General features: G+C 44.7%; 1 protein-coding gene across 1 annotated transcript in view; it reads left to right on the top strand.

Moving 5' to 3' along the window:
- LEMD3 (LEM domain containing 3) overlaps window positions 1-23,306 on the top strand; it is an 85,400-nt gene extending 62,094 nt beyond the window's left edge. Inside the window, exons 6-13 of the mRNA XM_088463148.1 lie at window positions 1,415-1,560; window positions 1,664-1,765; window positions 12,070-12,172; window positions 16,381-16,556; window positions 17,863-17,944; window positions 21,995-22,100; window positions 22,184-22,262; window positions 22,351-23,306. Of these exons, the coding sequence (XP_088319274.1) occupies window positions 1,415-1,560; window positions 1,664-1,765; window positions 12,070-12,172; window positions 16,381-16,556; window positions 17,863-17,944; window positions 21,995-22,100; window positions 22,184-22,262; window positions 22,351-22,511 (955 nt within the window). The 3' untranslated portion in view covers window positions 22,512-23,306. The remainder of the gene's footprint in view (window positions 1-1,414; window positions 1,561-1,663; window positions 1,766-12,069; window positions 12,173-16,380; window positions 16,557-17,862; window positions 17,945-21,994; window positions 22,101-22,183; window positions 22,263-22,350) is intronic.
- Window positions 23,307-23,998: the final 692 nt, after the last annotated feature.

The raw sequence follows: 23,998 nt of genomic DNA, 5'->3' as shown, positions 1-23,998 counted from the left end.
TACATACATGAAATTCATTTATGTTTCATATACACCTTATACACACAGCCTGAAGGTTATTTTATACAATCTTTTTAATAATTTGTGCATTAGACAAAGTTTATGTACATTAAACCATCAAAAATCAAAGGTTTCATTATCTCGGTCATGCTGAAAATATTCCGTATTTCGGAATATTCCGTATTTCGGAATATTTGGATATGGGAGACTCAACCTGTATTCATTTCTAGTGGGAAACTGGAAAACCAAAATCTAACAACCTTTCTGGATAACAATTTGTTTAGTTTGTTTTAGAAGCCTGTTTCTGTCCATTTCCTAGATGTGGGTGTTTTGATATTTTGTAATGCAAACTTGTGTTCTATTCAACAGGACACCATCATTGATGGTACAACTCCTAGCTAGGGTTCGAAAACAAGTGGTAACTTGCAGTATGCAATTTAGGGGTGTAGTTTGTAAAGCTCTCTCCATTCTGAAGTCAATTTAAAGCGCTATTCAAAACTTTAGGCGGTATTGCAGCATTAAATGCTATTTGTGCAGCACACTGGTAATCCAGCAAAGTCCTATATATATTATCAGTCACTGCTCAGCACCTAATGCCAAAGATATTTAATTAAAGAAGCAGAATAGTGAGTGATAACTGGTTTATAGAGTGCTTGTTGATGAGTCAGTGTTAATATGGAGTATGCAATGCTTGTGCTTAGTTGATACAAATTCCACTGATTTGTACAGTGGATTTTGTCAAACTGACCAGCATTATTGCATTTTTATGCCAAAATCATCACTGGTACGTAGACAATTGCTCTGGTCTCTGACAGATCAGTGGTCACATGTGACTTACCTGTGCAGAAAGGTGAGGCGGAAGAGGAATCATTAGCCTCCTAAAAAAAAATAAAAAAATAAATTCATTGCTTCTAACATCATGCAGTGGAGCCAGGGTGAGCGCTCTGTTTTTAGAAGGTAAAATGCACTTAGTGCCTACATTCTTCTATTTGAAGATGCAGTTTTTGTAGGCTATAAACCTGTATGTGTCACATGCAGGGTGGCTTCAGCTGGCAGAGTAGGTGGAAACACCACCACAGCTATAATGGGCAGACAAATTACAAGACTAAATAGTAATGAACGATTACTTTTATGTTGCAATAATAACACAGCAATAAAACATTTATCCATTTTCTCGTGGTTTTCACATTGTACAGTGCCATAATCCCTCTATTGGCAATTTTTTTTTTTTTCTGATTTAACGGATCTTTTTGCGCAGAACCTAGCTCCCATCTCCTAATTAGATTCCCTACTAAATGTGGTGTCATTCTGATTCTTAGATCAAGCTACAGACTGCTCTAAATAGGATGTATGTGTGTGTACATTCTTGCATACATTGTTCACAGTGCTATCTTTTTATTTGTTTTTAAAATAGGTGTACTGGAGACTTGGATGATGATAATGATTTATATATAACCAGTGTGAAGTACTTGGAATCCACACGGCCACAAATGTCCTTTTTATGTCGCATCCGACGTGCGGTTATTACTGTAGCCCACAGACTGTCACTTTTGCTTCTAGGTAATTGTATTTGCATTGTCATATATTTAAGTATAACCAGCATAGAGATTTATGGGGAGGTGTACACAAGCATGAAAAACTTTGTTTTGTTTTCTGTATTTAGGTATTGCTGTGGTTTTCGGAGTTCTTAGATATATGCGGTATCGTTGGAAAAAGGAAGAGGAGGAAACTAAACAGATGTATGACTTGGTGGTAAAAATTATAGGTAAGTTTTAAGAAATGTATAGGCTAATTATAGAGGGTGTGTTTTCCCTTTAGAGCATACAGTCGGCAGCAGCATACTAAATTGTGTCCACTGCAATGCTAGCACAGCTATGGTTCATAATACATAAATGAACAGTCATTGGGGTTCTTTGTATTGTCACTGACATATAATATATCTCCAAAAAGCTGTACAGATACCCACCAATTACTTTAGTCTTAATAGCAGGTCACTAAAAAAATATATGTTCAGTACCAGTCAAAAGTTTGGACACACCTTCTCATTCAATTTTTTTTTGTTTAAATTATTTTCAACATAGTAGATTAAATACTGAATGCACCAAAACTATGAAAGAACACATATGGAATTACGTTGTAAACAAAAAAGTGTTAAACCAAAATATGTTTTACATGTTTTATATTTTAGTTTCCTCAAAGTAGCCCCCTTTTGCTTTGACAGCTTTGCAGACACTTGGCATTCTCTCAATCAGCTTCATGAGGTAGTCTCCTGGAATGGTTTTCCAACAGTCTTGAAGGAGTTCCCAGAGGTGCTGAGCACTTGTTGGCTGCTTTTCCTTCACTCTGCGGTCCAACTCATCCCAAACCAGCTCAATTGGGTTTAGGATGGGTGATTGTGGAGGCCAGGTCATCTGATGCAGCACTCCATCACTTTCCTTCTTGGTCAAGTAGCCTTTACATAGCCTGGAGGATGTTTGGGGTCATTGTCTTGTTGAAAAACAAATGATGGTCCCAGTAAGCGCAAACCAGATGGGATGGCACTGCACTGCAGGATGCTGTGGTAGCCATGCTGGTTAAGTGTGCCTTGAATTTTGAATAAATCACCATCAGTGTCACCAGCAAAGCACCCCCACACCATCACACCTCCTCCATGCTTCACAGTGGAAACCACACATGCAGAAACCATCCGCTCACCACCTCTGCGTCTCACAAAGACACGGCGGTTGGAACCAAAAATCTCAAATTTGAACTCATCAGACCAAAGTACAGATTTCCACGGGTCTAATGTCCATTCCTTGTGTTTCTTGGCCCAAACAATTCTTTTCCTCTTCTTGTTCATCCTCAGTAGCGGCTTCTTTGTAGCAATATGACCATGAAGGCCTGATTCACTCAGTCTACTCTGAACAGTTGAAGTTGAGATTTGTCTACTACTTGAACTGTGTGAAGACCTTTTATGTTCTATAATCTGAGGTGCTGTTAAGTAGCGGTTTCTGAGGCAGGTAACTCTAATGAACTTATCCTCTGCAGCAGAAGTAACTCTTGGTCTTCCTTTCCTGGGGCGGTCCTCATAAGAGCCAGTTTCATCATAGCGTTTGGTGGTTTTTGCAATTGCACTTGAGGAATACATTCAAAGTTCTTGAAATTCTCCATATCGACTGACCTTCATGTCTTAAAGTAATGATGGATTTTCGTTTCTCTTTACTGAGTTGAGTGGTTGGTGCCGTGATATGGATTACAACAGTAGTCAAATAGTGGTGTCCACTGTGTACAAGTAATACCACAGATTGACTCTTGACAAGGCACACCTGTTAATTCAAAACCATTCCAGGAGACTACCTCATGAAGCTGATTGAGAGAATGCCAAGAATGTGCATATATTAAAAAATTTTTGATTTGTTTAACACTTTTTTGTTCACAACATAATTCCATATGTGTTCTTTCATAGTTTTGATGTCTTCAGTATTAATCTACTATGTTGGAAATAATTTAAATAAACAAAAACCATTGAAGGAGAAGGTGTGTCCAAACTTTTGACTGGTACTGTGTGTGTAGTTGGGGCAAATGTCAGGAAAAAAAAATGTACAAAAAAAATGTGTATACACAGAACTGTCCCGGCACTCCTTAGGCCCAAAACTGGGCAAATACCTTGCTCCAGGTGCCCTCAATAAGGTGGAGATCACTCCCCTCTATACAATCCACGATGGTACAGCGGCACTCAGGAGACCTCACAATGAGGTGAAACAACGTGTTTATTTCAACGTTCCGGGATACGGAGACCCCGTCTTCAGGAACACACAGATAACATACATACATTAACAGAGACCTTAAATACCTTAGATGTGCTTCAATAAATTATGTATCCTGCCCACCTCCGGATTCCAGACCACACACCTCCGGTATGTGTGTATATATGTATATGTGTATATATATATATGTAATATATTATACCCATATATATATAATATATTATACCCATATATATCATACCCCCCTCCCTCCAAATGGGCGGCACTCTGTAAGTAAACTCAGTCACACAGCGGGATAAAGTATGTCAACGTTTCGAGACTCTATTATCTCGTACCCTCCACCGACACCTCGTGTAACGCCAGCTCGCCGGGAAACCAGGAAGTTGCATCATCATGACGTCACTCACCAGTGCCTGCAGTCATGGCAACCAAACTGTAAATACCTTACGAACATGAAAAATAACAAAAAAATGCAATAAATTAAACAGGGCATTATAGCGCTAAGTACAGAGGTACATTCTAGTACATATGTCAAAAATATTTCTCTATGGTTAAAAGACACATAATTAGCGGACATATCATGCAGTAATTTACACATCTCAATGTACTTTCAAAGAAAACAATGAAGACCCATGTTTTCATTTAATCCTCGTTGGGATAAAGTCCTAAGTCTATCCATTGCGCTTCGCAGCGCAGAAGTTTACCAGCTCTGTCCCCCCTGTGGACCAACTCAGGAATATGATCAATCAAGCTAAATCTAAGGGTGGCCAGACCATGACCCGTGTCTAAAAAGTGCCTTGCAACCGTTTGGTCACTATGCCCACTCGTAAGCGCTGCTTTAATGGCTGACCGATGCAGAGCCATCCTATCACGTATAGTGCGCTCAGTCTTACCAACATAACTGAGTCCACACGGACAAGTTATAAGATAGATCATAAACCTAGTTTGGCAAGTTAATCTATGTCTGATAGAAAAATTCTTACCACTATGTGGATGCCTGAACTCATTGCCCGTTTGCATATACCTGCATGTCAGGCAATGCAGACACCTATAGCAACCGGGTCTCAAAGAAAGAAATCCAGATCCGGTGTTATGTCCCAGGCACAATTCTGTAATGTCAGTCCTTATTACTTGATCTCTGATACTGTGCCCCCTGGTATAACAGGGCATGATACGCATATCTTTAAGATTCAAAGCTGAATCAGACTGAACAATAGGCCAAAGATTCTTGGCGATCCTATTTATTGTGGTACTCAGCAGATTAAAATTATTCATCCTAGGTATATACTCTGTTTAGTATCAGATATTTTCTACTTCAGGGTCCATAGGGTATCCACAGGATACCTTGGGGTATAGGTGTGACGTCAGTCGCAGGGCACCAAAGAGTTAAGCTTTCAGCCTCCCAGGATGCACTAGGTCCCCCTCCTATACCCCGCCCCCGGGCCAAGGCACCTCAGTTTAGTTTGGTGCCCGGCCGGAGTCGGGTGCACCTGTTGGAGTGGGGGCTAGAAGAGCCCCTGAAGCTTATTCTTCATGCAGCTGTGGCTGCACAACTGGATGTACAGCATGGACAGTCAGTCCTGACGTCCATGCTGTCTTCCCTACACCCCGCCGGTACCAGAACGCCGGTACTGATCCGGGGATGCTGGTGGGCGTCTGGGGTCACAGCTAGCGGTGACCCCAGATGCTCCGGACCATGGCCGGATTCAAGGGGGACAGAGGTAAGCAGCGGGGTCCCGCGGTGGGTCCCCGCTGATCACATGGTCCTAAGTCCCCAGGCAGGGGGCTCCCTGGGGACTGGCTGCAGCGTGGAGCCAGGCGACCAACCTGCGCTTCCACTACCCCCTGGGACAGCGGACCGCAGCAGAGCGGTAGCGCTGCGGCGTCCCAGGGGTTAAATGCATGCCAGGGGAGCGCGCCTTCCCTGTCTCACAGCCGGCGCCTCCCCCGCTGCACACAGCCCTCTCTGCATGCTGCCGACTGGTCCTGTGGCAGCGCTCCTCCCCCAGGCCAGCCTCCTCTCTGCTCCTCGGCGGCCATCTTCTCCAGAACGCATGGTGAACGCTGCTGGAAGCGCTGGACGGAAGCATCGTGGTCTGGGTCCCCCCGCATACCTCTCCTCCGCTGTGGTCAGGTCTGTGTATGCAGCGCTGTGTCCTACCAGGCCCTGTGTCTGTGTAGTTGAGTGATCAGCGCTGTTAGTGCAGGAATTGTTATTTCTCTGCATTGTATGTGACTGTGCTAGCGCTGCTGCCTGTAATCTTTTTTTCATCTAAACTGTCAGCTTTATTACTGTCCCTGTTCTTTCTGCTAAAGCCCTTGCGGTGCGGTGCTGCAGGGTGGTCTCTCGCCTATTTAATACTTAATTGGTGAGAGAGGTCACATACGTGGTGCCATCATGTCTGAAAGTGATTTTCCCCTCCGGCTACAGTGTACCACGTGCAAAGTACCGTTAGCGGAGGGGGAGGGTAGCGCGGAGGGCCTTTGCCGGCAGTGTTTGTCCATGGCGCGGCCTATTACGGTTACAGCACCGGTACAGGAGCCGCCCTGGGCTTGTTTCGCTCAGGCGTTAACAGCTTTAGTGGGCCAGTTAGCTCCGCAGCCCGCGTTTACTCCGATGGGTTTGTCCCAGCAGTCTGTGGTGTCGTCACCCATGCAGGGGTTCCCACGACAATTGGTGGTACCCCACAGTCTCCCTATTTCCCCGCTCCCGGGTTCTCAGGAGCCAGCGTGGGTTAACTCCCTGACGAGTTCTGTACAGCACTTGTCGGATGTGTTGCAAGGGGAGTCTGTGATGCGGCCTCATAAACGGCCGGTGGCGTCTCTGTCCGCTCCTTATGAGGATGACGAAGGGACGTCTGATGATGGGGAGATTCTAGATCCTTACGATCAGGAACCTCTCCATACTAAGGACGCTGATGCTAAGTCCAAAGTATATATTCCTGGACTTATTCGGGCGGTCCGCACAGCCTTGGTGATTGAGGACGAAGTTCCCCCAGCGGCTAAATCTAAGTATGCCTTTTTCAAAGATGTGAAGGGCGATGCCACAGTCTTTCCTCTTTCGGGTCAGTTGGTGGACCATTTAGAGGAGGCGTGGAAACAACCTGGCAAAAGATACCAGCCGCAGAGACGCCTGGCGGTGGCTTATCCGTTCGCGGATAATTATTTTGCGAAGTGGGAATCCCCTCCACAGGTGGATTCTCACGTGACCCGTCTTGTCCGTAGTGCCACATTGCCGATGCCATCCATGTCCTCCCTTAAGGATGCTACGGACCGCAAGGTAGAAATCTGCCTGAAGTCCGCTTATTCCCTTGCAGGGGGGGCAGCACGGCCGGCTATGGCCATTTGCTGGGTTGCCAGAGCGATGGAGCGCTGGGCGGATTCATTAGAGGCTTCTTTTGAATCCGACTGTCCGGCCGATCAGGCGGAGTTGATTGGCAATCTCCGTGATTCGGCCACCTACATCAACGAGGCGGCTCTAGACATTAGTACTCTGGTGTCTAGAATTTCTTCAGCAGCGGTAGCTGCTCGTCGCACCTTGTGGCTGCGATCCTGGAAGGCGGACGCAGATTCCAAGAAAGGTCTGGAAGCGTTGCCGTTTACCGGAGAAGTTCTCTTCGGTCCGGATCTGGATAAGATTGTGGCCACGCTGGCGGCAGCCAAATCTGCCTGTCTCCCGTCGGCCGCTGCTCCTTCTGGTTCGGGACCATCGTCCTTTCGGTCATCTAGGGCCCAGGGCAGGCCCAAACCACAGTCGTTTCCTCGACAGGCTGGCCCTAAGAAATCGGTCAAGCCCCGGAAGCAGGCATGGAGTACCAGACGTCCGGCCCCCAAGCCAGATGACAAGCCTGCGGCCTGACGGTCCGGGCCTCCCTTTGGGGGATCCCAGGGTGGGAGGCCGCCTGCTACAGTTCGCCCAGTGTTGGTCGACCACTACGACAGACACTTGGGTTCTGGAGGTGGTTTCTCACGGATACGCACTCTCCTTCCGGCACAGACCCCCGGCTCGCTTCTTCACCACGGGTCTCCCATCAGACCGGAACAAGGCTACGGAGCTGCGGAAGGTATTGCACACTATGCTCCAGGCTGGAGTTATAGTGGCGGTTCCATTCTCCCAGAGGGGCCAGGGTTTCTATTCAAATCTATTTTTGGTACAGAAACCCAATGGGTCATATCGTCCGATTCTCAACCTCAAAGCACTCAACAAGTCTTTGCGGGTCCCGAAGTTTCGGATGGAGACCCTACGGTCCATCATTCTGGCGCTGGAACCTGGGGACTACTTGGTGTCATTGGACATACAGGACGCTTACCTGCATGTCCCTATTCTTTGGCGCCATCAACAGTTCCTCAGGTTCGCAATCAGCAGCGACCACTTCCAGTTTCGGGCGTTACCTTTTGGCCTGGCAACAGCACCACGTGTTTTCACCAAGGTGATGACGGTCATGGCGGCTTCTCTGCGGCTGCAGGGAGTCCGCATGTTGCCGTATTTGGACGACCTGTTATTGGTGGCAGGATCTCCAGAGCTCCTGTTACGCCACTTGGACCTGACCATTGCACTGCTGCAACGGCACGGCTGGCTAATCAACTGGCAGAAGTCCACTCTAATCCCGTCTCGGAGGATTCTGCATCTTGGAGCCTTATTGGACTCGGGACAGCAAAGGATCTTCGTGACGGAGGACAAGATCTCTGCTTTACAGTCAAGGGTGCGCAGTTGTCTGCACAGCCGCCGGGTGTCCTTACACTCGGCGATGAGGTTACTGGGCTCCATGGTGTCTGTGTTCGACATGGTGGAATACGCCCAGTTTCACTCCAGACCTCTGCAGCACCTGATCCTGTCCAAGTGGAACGGGCTGACTCAGTCTCTGAAGTCCCAGACGATTGTGCTCACCCAGGAGGTTCGCCTGTCCCTTACGTGGTGGTTACAGACGACCCACCTCAACAAGGGACGTCCGTTCTGGGTTCCAAATTGGGTCCTGTTGACAACGGACGCCAGTCTTCGGGGCTGGGGAGCAGTTTCGGGTCCACACTTGTTCCAGGGCAGGTGGACGCCGACAGAAGCGGAGCTTCCAATAAATATCTTGGAACTCCGTGCGGTCTTCAATGCTCTCCAGCAGGCACAGCGGTTTCTCCAGGGTCGCCCGGTGCAGGTCCAGTCGGACAACGCTACCACCGTGGCCTACATAAACAGGCAAGGAGGAACTCGCAGTCGGGCGGCTCTCGTAGAGGTCTCTCGGATCCTGGTTTGGGCGGAGCGCAATCTTCCGGCCATATCAGCGGTCTTCATCCCGGGAGTGCTCAATTGAGAGGCGGACTTTCTAAGTCGCCAGGACGTTCATCCGGGGGAATGGTCCCTGCACCCGGACGTTTTTCAACTACTGGTGGACAGGTGGGGTCTTCCAGAAATCGACCTCATGGCGTCCCGGCACAACAACAAGTTGCCGGTGTACGGGTCTCGCACAAGAGACGAAGGGGCGTCTCTGGTGGATGCTCTGTCCGTCCGGTGGACGTTCCGGTTCGCATACCTGTTCCCTCCGGTCTCCCTTCTTCCACGGGTAATCCGGAAATTCAAACAGGAAGGAGGGACGCTCCTGTTGATGGCTCCCGCGTGGCCCAGACGGCACTGGTTCTCAGACCTTCAGGGTCTGTCCGTGGACATTCCTCTGCGGTTGCCGCTACGACCGGACCTTCTGTCTCAGGGTCCTTGCCTTCACCCGGACCTGACTCGGCTGTCTTTGACGGCGTGGCTGTTGAGACGGCCATGCTGAGGTCCCGGGGGTTTTCCAGCTCTGTGGTGCGTACCATGTTGCGAGCTCGGAGACCGTCTTCCGCGAGGATATACCATCGCGTGTGGCATACGTTCTTCCAGTGGTGTCGACCGAGAGGTTATGCACCGCGGGAGTTTCGTCTGTCTCGGATTCTCGCCTTCCTGCAAGCGGGACTAGATCATGGGCTTCGCCTTGCTTCTTTGAAGGTACAGGTTTCGGCCCTATCTGTCTGGTTTCACCGTAGGATTGCTACAATCCCGGATGTGCGCACCTTTATGCAGGGTGTTCTCCGCATTCAGCCGCCCTTTGTTCCACCTGTGGCGCCTTGGGATTTGGCTGTGGTCCTGAGGGCTCTCCAAGGACCGCCGTTTGAACCACTGGGCTCAGTGGATCTTAAATGGCTAACAGCTAAGACTGTTTTCCTTCTGGCCATTGCTTCGGCCAGACGTGTTTCTGAGTTAGGGGCTCTTTCTTGTAGACCCCCTTTCTTGGTTTTTTATGGGAACAGGGCAGTGCTCCGCACTCGGCCCGAGTTTCTTCCCAAAGTTGTTTCCCAGTTTCATATTAACGAGGAAATAGTTGTTCCGGCCTTTAACTCACCGGGTCTTTCCGTGGGTGAGGCCTCTTTGGATGTTGTGCGGGCCTTAAGGACTTATGTTGACCGCACTTCTTCGTTTAGGAAGTCGGACGCTTTGTTTGTCCTCTTTGGCTTCCGTAAAAAGGGTTGGCCTGCTTCAAAGCAAACTTTGGCAGCCTGGATCCGTATGGCTATTTTTGAAGCTTATCTTCATGAAGGCCTACCGGTCCCTCCTTCTCTGAAGGCTCATTCCACTAGGTCTGTGGGTCCTTCGTGGGCAGCTCGACGTGGTGCCTCGGCAGTTCAGATCTGCAAGGCTGCTACGTGGTCTTCTGTCCATACCTTCGTGAGGTATTACAGGTTTGACACCTTCGCCTCTCAGGATGCTTCCTTCGGGTGGCGGATTCTCCTTTCTGCACAGGAGCGTCCCCACCCTTAAAGGATACTGCTTTGGGACATCCCCAAGGTATCCTGTGGATACCCTATGGACCCTGAAGTAGAAAATATGAGATATGGTAAGAACTTACCCTTGTTATCTCTATTTCTACGAAGTCCATAGGGTTCCACAGGACTCCCGCCCTGTCGCACCTGTGCTGCAGATGGGCTTTGCTCTGGTCACCGGTTTTCCGTCTCCCTCTGGTGAGAATGTGATTCTTGTATGTGTCCAGATCTTTGTTCTCTCTCTTCCTTCTCCTCCTCCGGCCTATGGCTTGGTAACTAACTGAGGTGCCTTGGCCCGGGGGCGGGGTATAGGAGGGGGACCTAGTGCATCCTGGGAGGCTGAAAGCTTAACTCTTTGGTGCCCTGCGACTGACGTCACACCTATACCCCAAGGTATCCTGTGGAACCCTATGGACTTCGTAGAAATAGAGATAACAAGGGTAAGTTCTTACCATATCTCATATTTTTTTCTTCCTAAGCAATTGTTCCCTAGGTACAGATATTGCTTTCTCCTTAGCCTCCAACAATGCCTCATATTTATACCCATGGACCAGAACATTCTGTATCATGTTATTGATATGATGATCTGCTGGATACATCAATAAGATAACCAAGATTGTCCGGCAACAGGGCTGTAATAGTAAAAGGCCAGCATAGGGCTTAGTGTAGAGCATCCAAATGTGTGGAGCTTCAGCAGGGGGAGCAAGTTGCATGTTTGTATACTGCAGGTGCAGTATGAGTGTAGCACTAGTACAGGTACACAGTCCTAACCATCACATCTTTAAACTGGTGGTGTAAATTGTCAAATACTCGCTACATTGGTGATACATGTACAATTGCCATCCTCATATTTTGCAGCTATTGCTGACGTCATACATGCAGTTATCACTAAATCATGCTTCCATCGCTGTTCTAAATGCTATGACAAGAGATTTGTGTACCTAACAGGAGTTTCTGCAGGAGTTGAGGTTTGTTCCTGTGTTCGCAGGACTCCAAGCTACCTCTAGGGGGGCTTCTTTATTCCTCTTGCTGTGGTTGCTGCCCTGCTCCCGCCTTTTTGAGAGCTCCTTTCGGCTCATCCTTACTTCGCATGCCCATGCGCTGTATAGGTGAGGGTGGAGAAAGGAGCCTGTGTGACCGTCTGAGTGTCCCCAGGCTTGTGTGGGGTGGCCAAACAGCGTGGAGAGGAAACCCTTGGGTCCTCCTTCCTCAGTTGTGTGGGTAGTGTGTGCACTGTTAATCTCCTGGGGGACTGACTTGGGGTTGGTCAGCTGTCCAAGTCCCGATCTGTGTGGCTGCTGGTCTGCAGTGGTTTCCCAGTTTCTGTCTCCCAGTATGTGTGTCACTCCAGAGATTGAAATAGGGCAAGGTGCATTTCTACACTTAAAAAATGGCCCTGCTAAATTAGCTTAGCTGGAACACTAGGCTCTTTTATAGAGTTAATGTCCGCATTATGAACTTGTATGTGTTTGCGGGTTTTTTATAGACTGGTGAAACTGTTTGCATGTGTTTAGTATTTGACTGTTTGCTTTACTTTTAGATATATTAAAAAGTCACAATGAAGCTTGTCAAGAAAACAAAGAGCTAGAACCAGTTACACCAATCCCACACGTGAGAGATTCATTAATAGCTGCTAGTGACCGGTATGTTTCAGTTGTTGCACTTTTCTGTTACATAAGAACAAAAATATTTCTTGTAGCTCATTGTTTTCATGTGTACTGCTCTGTACATTCCACAACTTCCTCTCCTAAATGTCTTTCAGTACCAAGCATTAAATGCTCCTCACACAAATTCTGTATATTGCATAGTAAATAGATCATGTGGGCCCTCCAAGCCTTCATCTGCACCCCACAATCATTCCTACTTTGTAATTTTGTGTAGCTTATAGCATTTGTTTAATGCTACTGATATGTTACAGAAGAGTAGTTTTTTTCTAATTAAATATATGTCAGAGTCCATAGGGCTCCACAGGGAGACATTGTGGGTGTAGGTGGGACCTGGAGGACCGGACACCAACAGCAAAGCTTTTCAATCCCAGGATGCTTCCCAGGGTCCTACCCCGCCCACAGCTTGAGGGCACTTCAGTTTCATTGGTGTCTGGCAGGAGCTGGACCACCACTTCATTTACTTTTTATTTCTTACCAAACTGGCGAGCAACACCAGACTGTCATCCGGATGTCTGTGCTGCCGCCTCATCACCCCTCCGCGGCGCCGTGACACCAAGCCTGTGCTAGGTACCCCCGGCATGACTCCGAGGAGGACTAGCTAGCAAGCTCTTCGGACCCCAGACTGCAGCCCGGAATCCAGGGGACAAATTAGGTGGAACACCGTTCGCGGGGACCCGTGTCTTAGTGCAGTCTTGCCTCCGGTCTCAGGAGACAGACCGGGAGGCGCTGATGTGGACAATGGCTCGCCCACTACTCCACTAGACCACTGGGGCATAACTATACTGGCGCAAAAGCATATTATAAAGGCCAGGGGACCTGCTGGTTAGCGCTCTCCCTGCAGGCCCGCCCCCAGCTTAAGGCACCTTTCCACTGCGTTCTTGGTGTTCCCTGAGCTGCTCCTCCCTCACCCTCCGTCCCCTCAGACACGCGGCAGCCATTTTAGGCAAGCAGGTCTCTGGGAAACGCTGGTTCCAGTCTCCCTGTATACCTCTCCCAATGGGCCAGGTTATACAGCGCTGTATCCTACCAGCCACTGTGGTCTGTGTAGTTGATTTTAGTGCCCATGCAGACATGTAATGTTTTATTTTCTGCGTTTGTATGTGACTTGTGCTAGCGCTAATCTCTATTTTCTATACTGTCAGGTTATACCTGTCCCTTTTTTTTTTTTTTTTTTTACTACACCCTGATGTACTAAGGTATTGGGGGTTCATTATACCTCACATCTGCTATTTAAGTGTGAGGACTATCACACTACATTGTGTCATATTACACATACTGCAATGTGTTCATTGCACTTGATCATACTGTGTATTCTATTATTCTTGTGACTGTCTGGCAGAGGAAAGCATAACAAGCAGCCTGATGCTCCTCCTTCTACTCTGATAGCTTGTAAGTCCTGGTCTGCTGAGTTAGCCACAGAGGACCTCATTTAGGATGGTCTCTGTATTGTTACACAGCCCCGGTGTCTCTCCCTCAGGACCCACCCTGGGCTGCCTTTTCACAAATGCTGGCAAAACTTGTGGACCAAGTAGCAGTCCCCTTGGTAACCCCTTCTATGGGATGGCCACAGCAGGTACGCCCTGCAAATCCTGTCTCCCCCATGATTAGACGTACTGTCTACCTCAGTACAGAGTTTGGCTAATACCTCTACGGTTTTTCAGCAAATGCTACAAAAAGATAGTTACCTACTAAGCCTACATAAACATACTGTGATATCTTCCCAATCCACACAGTTATCTGATTCTGAGAGATCACCTGGGGAGATAGAATACGCAGATCTCTCTCACTCAGACTCCGTCTCAGGAGAAGAGGAGCCACCCTCTAAACTAAATATACCTGCTCTTGTGAGAGCTGTTAAAACTATTCTACAAATAGAAGAGGATGCACTCGCTCCTAAGAAAATGCATGCACTTTTTAAGTGACAAAAGGTTGTTTTAGCAGAGTTTTCTCACTCTGACCAGCTATCTGATCACATGAGTGAAGCTTGGAATATGCCCGGTAAAAGGTTTCAAATTCCAATACTGTTCAGTTCCTTTTACCTGCTTCCAGCTACTGATTTGTACTAAATGGGAAGTTCCCCCAATGGTGGATTCTCAAGTTACATGTCTGGTTAAAAATGCCACCTTGCCCATTCATACTGCAACCTACTTGAAGGAGACCATAGATAGATGTATATAAGCTTGTCCTAAATCTTATATACCCTTACAGGAGCTATTAATCATCCTGCTACGGCCTGGCAGGCAAAAGCCATTGAGAGCTGGGCAGAGGCCCTAGAATACTTTCCCCCCTGATACTTTGAGGGAACAGCTGTCCTATATATCTCACATTAGAGATGCAGCCTCCTACTTGGGTGAAGCAGCAGCTATGGATACTGGTCTCCAGGATATCTGCCACTTCGGTAGTGGCCCGCCGTGTTCTTTGGCTACTTTCCTGGAAAGCAGATTTGGAATCAAAACGGGCTCTGGAGTCTCTGCATTATGCAGGAGATATCCTATTGGTCCAGAATTGGATAAAATTGTGACTACTTTGGCGGCTAATAAGACTGCGTTCCTGCCCTCTGCATACAACTCAAAGCCGCGGACGTCATCCTTTTGGTCCTTTCACCCTGAAGACAAAGCCTAGGGCCAAACATGCCTAGGCTACTAGACGTCCACCTGCAAGTCTGAGGGTAAGACTGACAGGGCAGGCCCCCACCATCAACAGTTCTTTTGCACAGGCCCTCCATCGGACTCGACCAAAGCCCTCCTGCTCCAAAAAGCCATTCAGTCCTTACTGCATTCAGGAGTAATAATTCGGGTCCCCTCCTCATAATGGGGCAAGGGCTATTATTCTACCCTTTTCTTGGTTCTGAAGCCCATCCTCAAACTCAAGTCGCTGAACAAGTTTCAGGGTGCCCAGGTGTCGTATGGAAATCCTTCATTCTATTATCCTAGCTATGGAGCCTGGAGTTTTTATGGTATCCCTAGACATTCAGGATGCTTGCATACATGTACCTATAGTGCCTTCTCATCAGCAATATCTCTGGTTTGCTACACTACAGCAACATTACCAATTCCAGGCTCTGCCGTTTGTCCTCTCAACGGCCCTTTGGGTCTTTACCAACGTTATGGCGGCCTCTCTTCGTCATCAAGGGATCAGAATGCTCCCATACTTAGACGATCTCTTGCTGTTGGAAAGCTCCCCAGAGACTCTTCACAGCCATCTGCAAGTAACCATTGCCTTTCTACAAATGCACGGTTGGCTGATCAACTGGAAAGTCTTCCCTGATACCCTGTCAAAGAATGGGACATTTGGGAAGCCTCCTGGACTCGAGTTTAGAAAATCTTCCTAATGGTGGACAAGATTTCAACACTACAGCACAGACTATGCAGACTGCTTCACAATCGCAGAGTATCAATTCACCAAAAAAATACTGCTTTATGCCATTCTTCACCACTTTTGCAGAGATGCTAACAAGCTATTGAAACTAAAGTACCCCAAATAGCATTATTAGGGGTATTCAGGCATATCTATGTTGACCGGGGCATCCTAGGATTGAAATGCTTTGCTGTTGGTGTCCGGCCTTCCAGGTCCCACCTACACCACCAATGTCTCCCTGTGGACCCTATGGACTTTTTTTTTTTGACATGAAGGATAATGTATGAGTTATTACATGTCATAAAGTGCATTTATTCTGCAGCACTTTACAGAGCATATTTGGCAATTCACAGTAGTTTACAATCTAGGAATTGTGGTGTTTTATTTTTCTTGAGTAGTCAATTAAACTACAAGTAGATTTTTGGAGTGTTGGGAGTGAACGGGTATACTCAGAGGAAACCTTGCACACATGGGTTTAGGGCTGGTGTGGAAATTTAACCCAAGGCCTCAGTGCTGTGAGGCAGTAATTCTGACCAGTACATTATCTGCGCTGCCAACTGTTTTTAGAGGGCAGTCCAATATTGTCCCTGAAATGTATCACATTGCCCATCACTTCAATAGCTGTTCATGACACATCGTTCAAATTTCATAAGTAGCATCCACAGGTGGGGCTGTATATTTTGCAAGGCACAAGGTTAGCTGCAATAAAAAAAACAAAAAACTTTATACATAGAAAAAAATGTTTGCAAAAGTTAAAAATGCTGACATCTTCAGAGATTGTGTCTGCATCACTGGGTTTTTTTTTTTTCTTCCTGCCTCTTCTCAAGAAAAAGAATGAAGAAAGTCTGGGAACGAGCAGTTGAGTTTTTGGCTGCAAATGAATCTCGTGTACGGATTGAATCACAGAAAATTAATGGTGCAGACTTGATTGTGTGGAAATGGATTCAGCCTTCCACATGTGAAAAACTGTCAGCCATCCCTTCTAAAGTGTGGCAAGGACAAGGTATGGTCTTAGTATTTTTGTTCATTGTCAGTAATTCCATTGCCATGCTCCGACCATTCCAGATTAAGATTCTCATTTAACATTACATTGGGTGTTTCTTGCCAGCAATTACATTTATTTACAGGCGTGTATTTTTTAGTAAATATTTAAACCTTTTTTCTATTTGATTAAATAACAAAATACTAAATACTCCTATTTAAGCCTATTAATATACACTGCAGTCAGCTGTGTTTAAAATGGCAGAGAACACAAGATAACTGTTTCCACACTCCAACTTAACAAATACTTTTCTAAGTAACTGTATATTTGTATGTTAAAGTTAGCGCTGCGATTATGCATGCAGAAAGAATTCCATCGCAGAGTGAGTGGCAGGCCATGACCGGTTGGGTGTGGTGACGGGAGTGGTTGCCGAAACACAAGCGTGCCTGTCCGTTTGAACACCGTTGCATAGGTGTGCATAAATTAGCCACTGCGATTGCCTACGCAGCTTGAGTACTCACTACGTGCGATGAGGCTTGCAATTTTCGCGGCTGGTCAGACATGCTGTAATTGTGCGTGACTGGCCAATGTGTTTTGATAGCGATGTATACGCAGGACTGCGAGGTATTACGGATGTGAGAAAGCAGTAGTGGGCGTCTCTATGCTTGCTGAGCGGTGGCAGACATTAGCATATTTTCGCAGCTGCATTGCTTGCGATTACGCAGATGTGATCACAATTGCAGTCCATACTGAATCAGGCCCATAGTTCTTAAACATGACAAATAGGTGAAGCAGCAGGAAGTTTTTAACTTGCCATTCATTACGGGTCAGTGGGATGCAGATCAAGGATGCTGCAAATAAAATGGGGCTTAGTAACACCAATTGTCAGTCGTCTTGTTATTCACACAGCCAAAAAAGTGAGACACTAGCATCGCCCCAACTTGATTTTGTTCAGTGATATATAGATATGTTATTTCCCTTTATATTTTCTTGGGATGTACCTATATGGTTTATTTACTTCCCTTTTAGTTTATTTTGCGTAAAATTTAGTTACTTTTTTTTTTTTTTTTTTTTTTTTTATAAATGCCTATGTAAGAACTGTGCTCTCGCCACTGGTTCAGGTAGTACATGTATTGTAAAATGAGACACTAGATTCGATACTTGCAAGAAAATGCGTTTTCCACCCTGTTTGGATTTTGTTAAGTTTTACACTTGATATCTATCCACATACTTTATTTTTTTCTTTTATAGGTTTACATTGCAAACTGTTTGGTTACTATAACCGTTTTCCTAAAGTGCGTACCGTTTTCTTTTTTTTGTGTTGCAGCTTTCCATTTAGATAAGAGAAATTCTCCGCCAAATAGCCTGACTCCGTGTTTAAAGATCCGGAATATGTTTGATCCAGTTATGTAAGTAAATTAAGATTTAAAAATTCAAAACTAATTAAATGTAAGAATTCTATTGAAGTAAAAAAATGTGTACAGAAAGCTGCATAAAAAGGCATCTAGGAGCATAGTTGAACATTTTCTAAGACTTTGTTTTAGTTATTTTATTCTGCAGTATCTGTTAAATGTGTATTCCTGTGACATTTGCACCTAACCTCCTGCTTCATTTTAGTAGAGCCTCAGGAAATAGTGATTGAGCTATGGGTAAACTTGTGGTATTCTAGCAGGGGAAAAAAACACATAGCGCTGTATAAAATAGCCACTTACGTATAGTTTTAAAACCTGGCTGCCTAAAGTGCGCATACTTGGTAGCTCTTTACCAGCCATGTATATACGGTGTCTTACACTTGCTGTGTGAAATGATCTATGGGATGCATGTATTACTTATAGTTGTAATATATTCCAATATTCTCCTGTAAAAGTGCTCAACCTCCAAAAAGTATATCTGGTTACAGTGTTTAGGATATTAATGGAAAAAGATGCCCTAGTTATTGAGGGGATAGCACCTGAATTTTTAGCCTCCGATAAACAGCCCCTTTCCCAAGCCTGTTATGTCTGACTTTGAGGATTGAGACTGTCGAGGCAAATCATTTGTTTTTGACATCAGGGATTTCAGAGAATTACAATTTTTTTTTGCTCCTTTAATATCTGGTGTCATGCTGCAGTAGAGTCACAATGTGTATACCTGTAACTTGAAGAGTAGAGCAGATAGAAACAATGGGGGACTTTTAGTAAAAGAGAGAAGTTACAGAAGAGGTTCCCATATGTGGTCTTCAAGGCTCCCCAACAGTTCAGGTTTTAGACATCATATGGTTGAGCACAGGTTGTTAAATCAAATTGACTGAGATACTAATTAAGTCACCTGTGGTTAAGAATGGATATCCTCTTTAAACCTGGACTGTAAAGCTGGCCACACACTTGAACAACTTACATCCAACCAGCCAACTTGTTGATTGGTTGGAATGAAAATCTGGTAAGGAATGGGAGTAAATGATCAGCAATTTACTCCTAAATGCCAGAAAACAGATGAAAATGGTCGGTCAGACAAGTTTGTTAAATGTTTGATCTAAACTATTGTTCATACAACAGTTTTGGTCCATTTTTCAGCGTCTGGGAGCAAGTTGCTGATTGTATTCCTTACCAGATTTTCATTCCAACCAATCTACTAGTTGGCTGGTTGGACAGATAATCTTTAGATGTGTGGCCAGCTTTAAGCTGGCCACACATCTATAGATTATCTGTCCAACCTGCCAACTAGTTGATTGGTTGGAATGAAAATCTGGTAAGGTATGACAGCAAATGACAATCTTGAATTTGCTCCCAAATGCCGGAAAATGGACAAAAACTGTTTTAACAAATTGTTTAGATCAAACATTTAACAAACTTGCCTGAACTTCCATTTTCATCTGTTTTCTGGCATTTAGGAGCAAATTGCTGATCATCAGTTACTCCCATATGTTACCAGATTGTCATTCCAACCAATCAACAAGTTGGCTGGTTGGATGGAAGTTGGTCTAGTGTGTGGCCAGCTTAAGGGTGCCTTGAACAGAGGGCCTGATTCCTTATGGATCGCAACAGTGTAAGCAGATCGGCCAATGGTGCATACTGATTGCAGTGCGCGTGCGCAGACCAGTATTGCAATCGCACTGCAATCACGTACGCAGATGCAAAGCCATCGCAGGGACCTCAGTGTTTGGGGGTGGTGACTGGTGGAGTGTTTGAAGAAAAACGCAAGTGTGACTGTCCGTTTGAACGCCATTACATGTTGGTGCATACATTAGCCACTGCGATGGCATACACAGCTTGAGTACTCACTGCGTGCAACGAGAGTTGCAATTTCTGAGACAGGTCAGACCTGCTGTAATTGTGATGTTATCAATGTACAGTATATGCAGGATTGGGAGGTCTTATGGATGTGAGAAAGTGGTAGTGGGCGTCTCTATGCTGGCTGAACAGTTGCAGACATTAGCATATTTTCGCAGCAGAACTGCGTGCATAATCACAGCTGCGATCACAATAGCGATCTGTAATGAATCGGGCCCAGAGTTTAGAAGCCTCTGAGTTACAGTAAAATTATAATAAGTTATAATGAAGAGAAGATTAATCCTTAAAGCAATAGTGCATGTGGGTAGGTTGGGCTAAATGTGTAACTTCAGAGCTTGCAAAGGCAAGGCAGGATCGGCAAATCTGTGTTGTGCTTGACTATACGTTTTATTGTAAATTATTAAAATGTGCTAAAAATAAAACAAGGAAAAATACATCCCAACAGGTTTCTAGTATAGTGAGAATTAGTATTGTGCTCTCTAAAACTGATAATAGTATCCTCATGTTACCTCAATAGCATTGGTGCTGTGATTTTTAGTTTCTATGCCGATACTATATGGTCTGGCTTGATCTTGTTTTATATCATTATGTACTGCTCCTGAAGTAGCAGTCTGTTTTTTTGTTTTTGTTTTTTTTTATAATATTTATACGAAGTGTAATGCTGCGTACACAGGGGACGAGGTGCGCCCTGAACGAACACACAGTACAACCACTGAACGAAATCGAGAGCGATTTCATTCAGTGCCAGGCCCCCTCCTCATCCCCGAACATGTACAACCTGACAAAATAGTCAGGTTGTACGGCTAGTTCGGGCGATGAACGAAAACTGCAAACGGGAGCGCACATTTGTAGTTTTCGTTCACCGTATTGGGGCAAATACTTAACGATTTGTTGTTGACGACAAATCGTTCAAAAAATCGTCCCTTGTGTACGCACCTTAATATTTGTTCAGTTGTGTGAGGCGGGGAGCTCCTTTCCCTTGCCCCCCTCCCACTGTATTGCTAATGTTGCCTTTTTAAAAATGGGAGCTCTGAAGGAGGAAAAGAAGCCTAGGGTGCCATTTTTTTAACTCTAGCTTATATTCACAATTCTGCATGCATCCACATTATAGCACATATCTGTATAGCGTAATTTTTATAATTGGGATGATGGCTAAAAGGAAACAAAGTAATAAAAATGCCACAGACGTTTCTATGCCTTATTGCAAGAAAGAGCTATGTCTGACTGAAACAAAAGTATAGCCTAAATATAAAAGCATAAGTTTAAGGGTCCCAAAGTCCTCTACAGTACTTTCCTGTCCCAGCACGTATAAGACCGATGGTAAATTGCAGTGTTTCTCAAACTCTGTTCTCAGATCCCCACACAGGTCACGTTTCCCAGGTCACCCAGCAGGTGCACAGGTGTAGTCATTACTTACTCAATTTAAAAGATCCACAGGTGGAGCTAATTATTTCACTTGTGATTCTGTGAGGAGACCTGGAAAACATGTACTGTTTGGGTCCTGAGGACTGAGTTTGAGAACCTGTGGTATATTGGATATATATTAACATAGAGTACTATTCCTGCATGGGCTGTGCTGTACATTGTTTACACCAGTGGTTCCCAAACTTTATTGAATCCCTAGCCAGGTTTTTGTGTGTTGTTTTTTTTTCAGGGCCACCCCCCAGGTCAAAAGTTTCTTATTGAGAAATTTAGCAAAAATGATGAAATTGTACTACTTTAGGTTTAGTTATATGGTAGTGGACAGGGTTGTGCTTGTCTGCCTATTTTGTTTGGTAGCCACCAGCACTGGTTTTTATTACATTGACCATAAAAATGTTGTTTTGCTCCTGAACCGCCAACCTATTGGAACCAAGACAAGTTCCCTATGGCACGCTGGGGTGCCACAGCACCCATTTTGGTAACCACTGGTATACCTGAAATGTGGGGACACACATTAAACAGTGCAGCCGGGCACCTTTACTCGTATGCAGAGCTGCCCTTTGCAATGAGCATTTGTAAACTAATAGTAGATGTAGTTCCTGGTCTGGATATTCCTAAATGTCCATTTGGCAGTTAAGGTTTAGAGAACCTATTGGTGATGGCCGTATAGGCAGAGAGCATTGCATAACTTAAAGTTGCAAGCAGGTATTAGAGCAATACACTTTTATAGTAATGGATTCACTTGACTATCCACTGTTTTTGTTGCAGGGAAATTGGAGAACACTGGCATTTGGCAATTCAAGAGGCAATTTTGGAGAAGTGTAGTGATAATGAAGGGATTGTTCACATTGCAGTAGATAAAAATTCCCGTGAGGTAAATGTAACATCTCTATTTATTTTTGCATTCTGTGATAAACCATTTTCCCTATTTAATAAGTGTAAAACTTGTTTTTGCAGGGTTGCGTATATGTTAAATGTTTATCTCCAGACTATGCAGGCAAAGCTTTTAAGGCTCTACATGGCTCCTGGTTTGATGGTAAGAGTTTCCCACATAATTTAAAATCAATCAATGGTAATAATTATGTAAAGCCTTCTTTTAACACTTATTTTATTCTCTTACCCAGGAAAGCTGGTGACTGTGAAATACTTGCGTTTAGACAGATACCATCATCGCTTTCCTCAAGCTCTTACATGCCACACTCCTTTGAAGCCATTAAACAAACATATGAACTCTATGTCACAGCTAAATATTCCAACAGGCACATCGAATTCTCAGTTGTCATGAGAAACCCTTTCTGCAATAAGTACTTTTAATTGCAGTGGGGAAGGGAGTCCTGACTTACACCTGTCTTCCTCCCCCTGCCTGACCCTTATCAGTATCACATTTTCTGGTGAAAGAACATGTCATTTGGGCTTGTGCTAAATAGGCATTACAAGCTTTACAGTAGACAAATGTTGGAATACAATGGCTTACATTGCAATCTTGTTTATAGAGGACACCTTTTTTTTTTTTTTTTTCTTTTTTCCATTTTGAAATGTTAATGGTTTTTGTGAACCAGATGACTGTTTTCTTAAATTGAAAAGCAGAAGATAATTTATTGAATTCCTATGGGATCCTGCAACATTTTTTCAATATATAAATATTATATACACTAATACTAAAATTGTACATTTTGAGGTTGACTTCTGTTGCTGTAGATAGTGATTTTGTTGCAGCTGAAGTACAGGTGTTATCTGGCTTTGGTTACTGAGACAGGATATGGAAAACATACTGACCTTTTTGTATTTAAATGTAAGTGATGGTGGCGGCAAGTCTTGTGCAAATGTCTGCTTAAAAGCAGTAAATAAGCTTCCTATTTTATTCATAACATAATGTTATTTTATATAATAAATTGGCTGCACCATCTCATTAAGGTCAAACAGCCAATTACCTTTAAAAGTATTAGATAAAAGTTTAAAAGTCTTTTCTAGGTTTTATATAAAATGTCTGACTTGGTTTCATGTGAGGTCTGATACCAATTGTAAAGATTCAAATTATTGTGAGCAATAAATAAGCAATTGGCAGATGCTGGACAACTTATTTTGTGAAATGATGTATTTATTCAAACATGAGGACTGAGAAAACATATGGTTGGTATTTCACTATTTCTCAAATATGTTTTCGTTTTCAATAGTCTTGACTTTCTCCGTATAGAAATTGTAAAGATCAAGCAGATGAATTTTCACTACCCTCATGTATGTTGCGTTTTTGGGCTGTGACACCTAAACTTGTAGTAAATGTACAGAAAAGGAAGTTGCTTGTGTTCCTCACTATTAAAGTTTCTTTTTCTTATTAAAGGAGCAGTCATTCTACTTCGTTTTGTATATTGTACATGGCAAAGTTCTTTGCCTGGACAAGGGGATGTTATTGCTTCTTAAAACAGTTTTGCAGTTTTGCTTCCTTTTACATGCATTGTAATCTTAATAATGGAACACCAGGCCACTGTTCCATAAAACGTACTCTTATTGCAAAAAACAATAGCATTGTGTACTTCTGTTCTAGAGACACTCTTGGTCCATGTAATGAGCCAGCTCTAATGGGCCCTATACATCTGCGATGCATTGCCGCAATCCGTCATCGCAGGATCGCAGAAATCCATCAAGTTGGATTTCACCGATTTGACGATTGCGATCAAAAAATTATCGCAATCGTCAAATCGGGGACATTTAACATGTCAAATGTCCGTGATCCAGCGACGGATCGCAGAACATCGTGGTGGGTGATCGGAAATT

The sequence above is a fragment of the Taudactylus pleione genome, unplaced genomic scaffold, assembly GCF_031769625.1.
Source record: "Taudactylus pleione unplaced genomic scaffold, aTauple2 ptg001327l, whole genome shotgun sequence".
NCBI classification, from domain to species: Eukaryota; Metazoa; Chordata; class Amphibia; order Anura; family Myobatrachidae; genus Taudactylus; species Taudactylus pleione.
The sequence above is the reverse complement of the archived record's forward strand: the minus strand, read 5'-3'. Positions and strand labels throughout refer to the sequence as shown.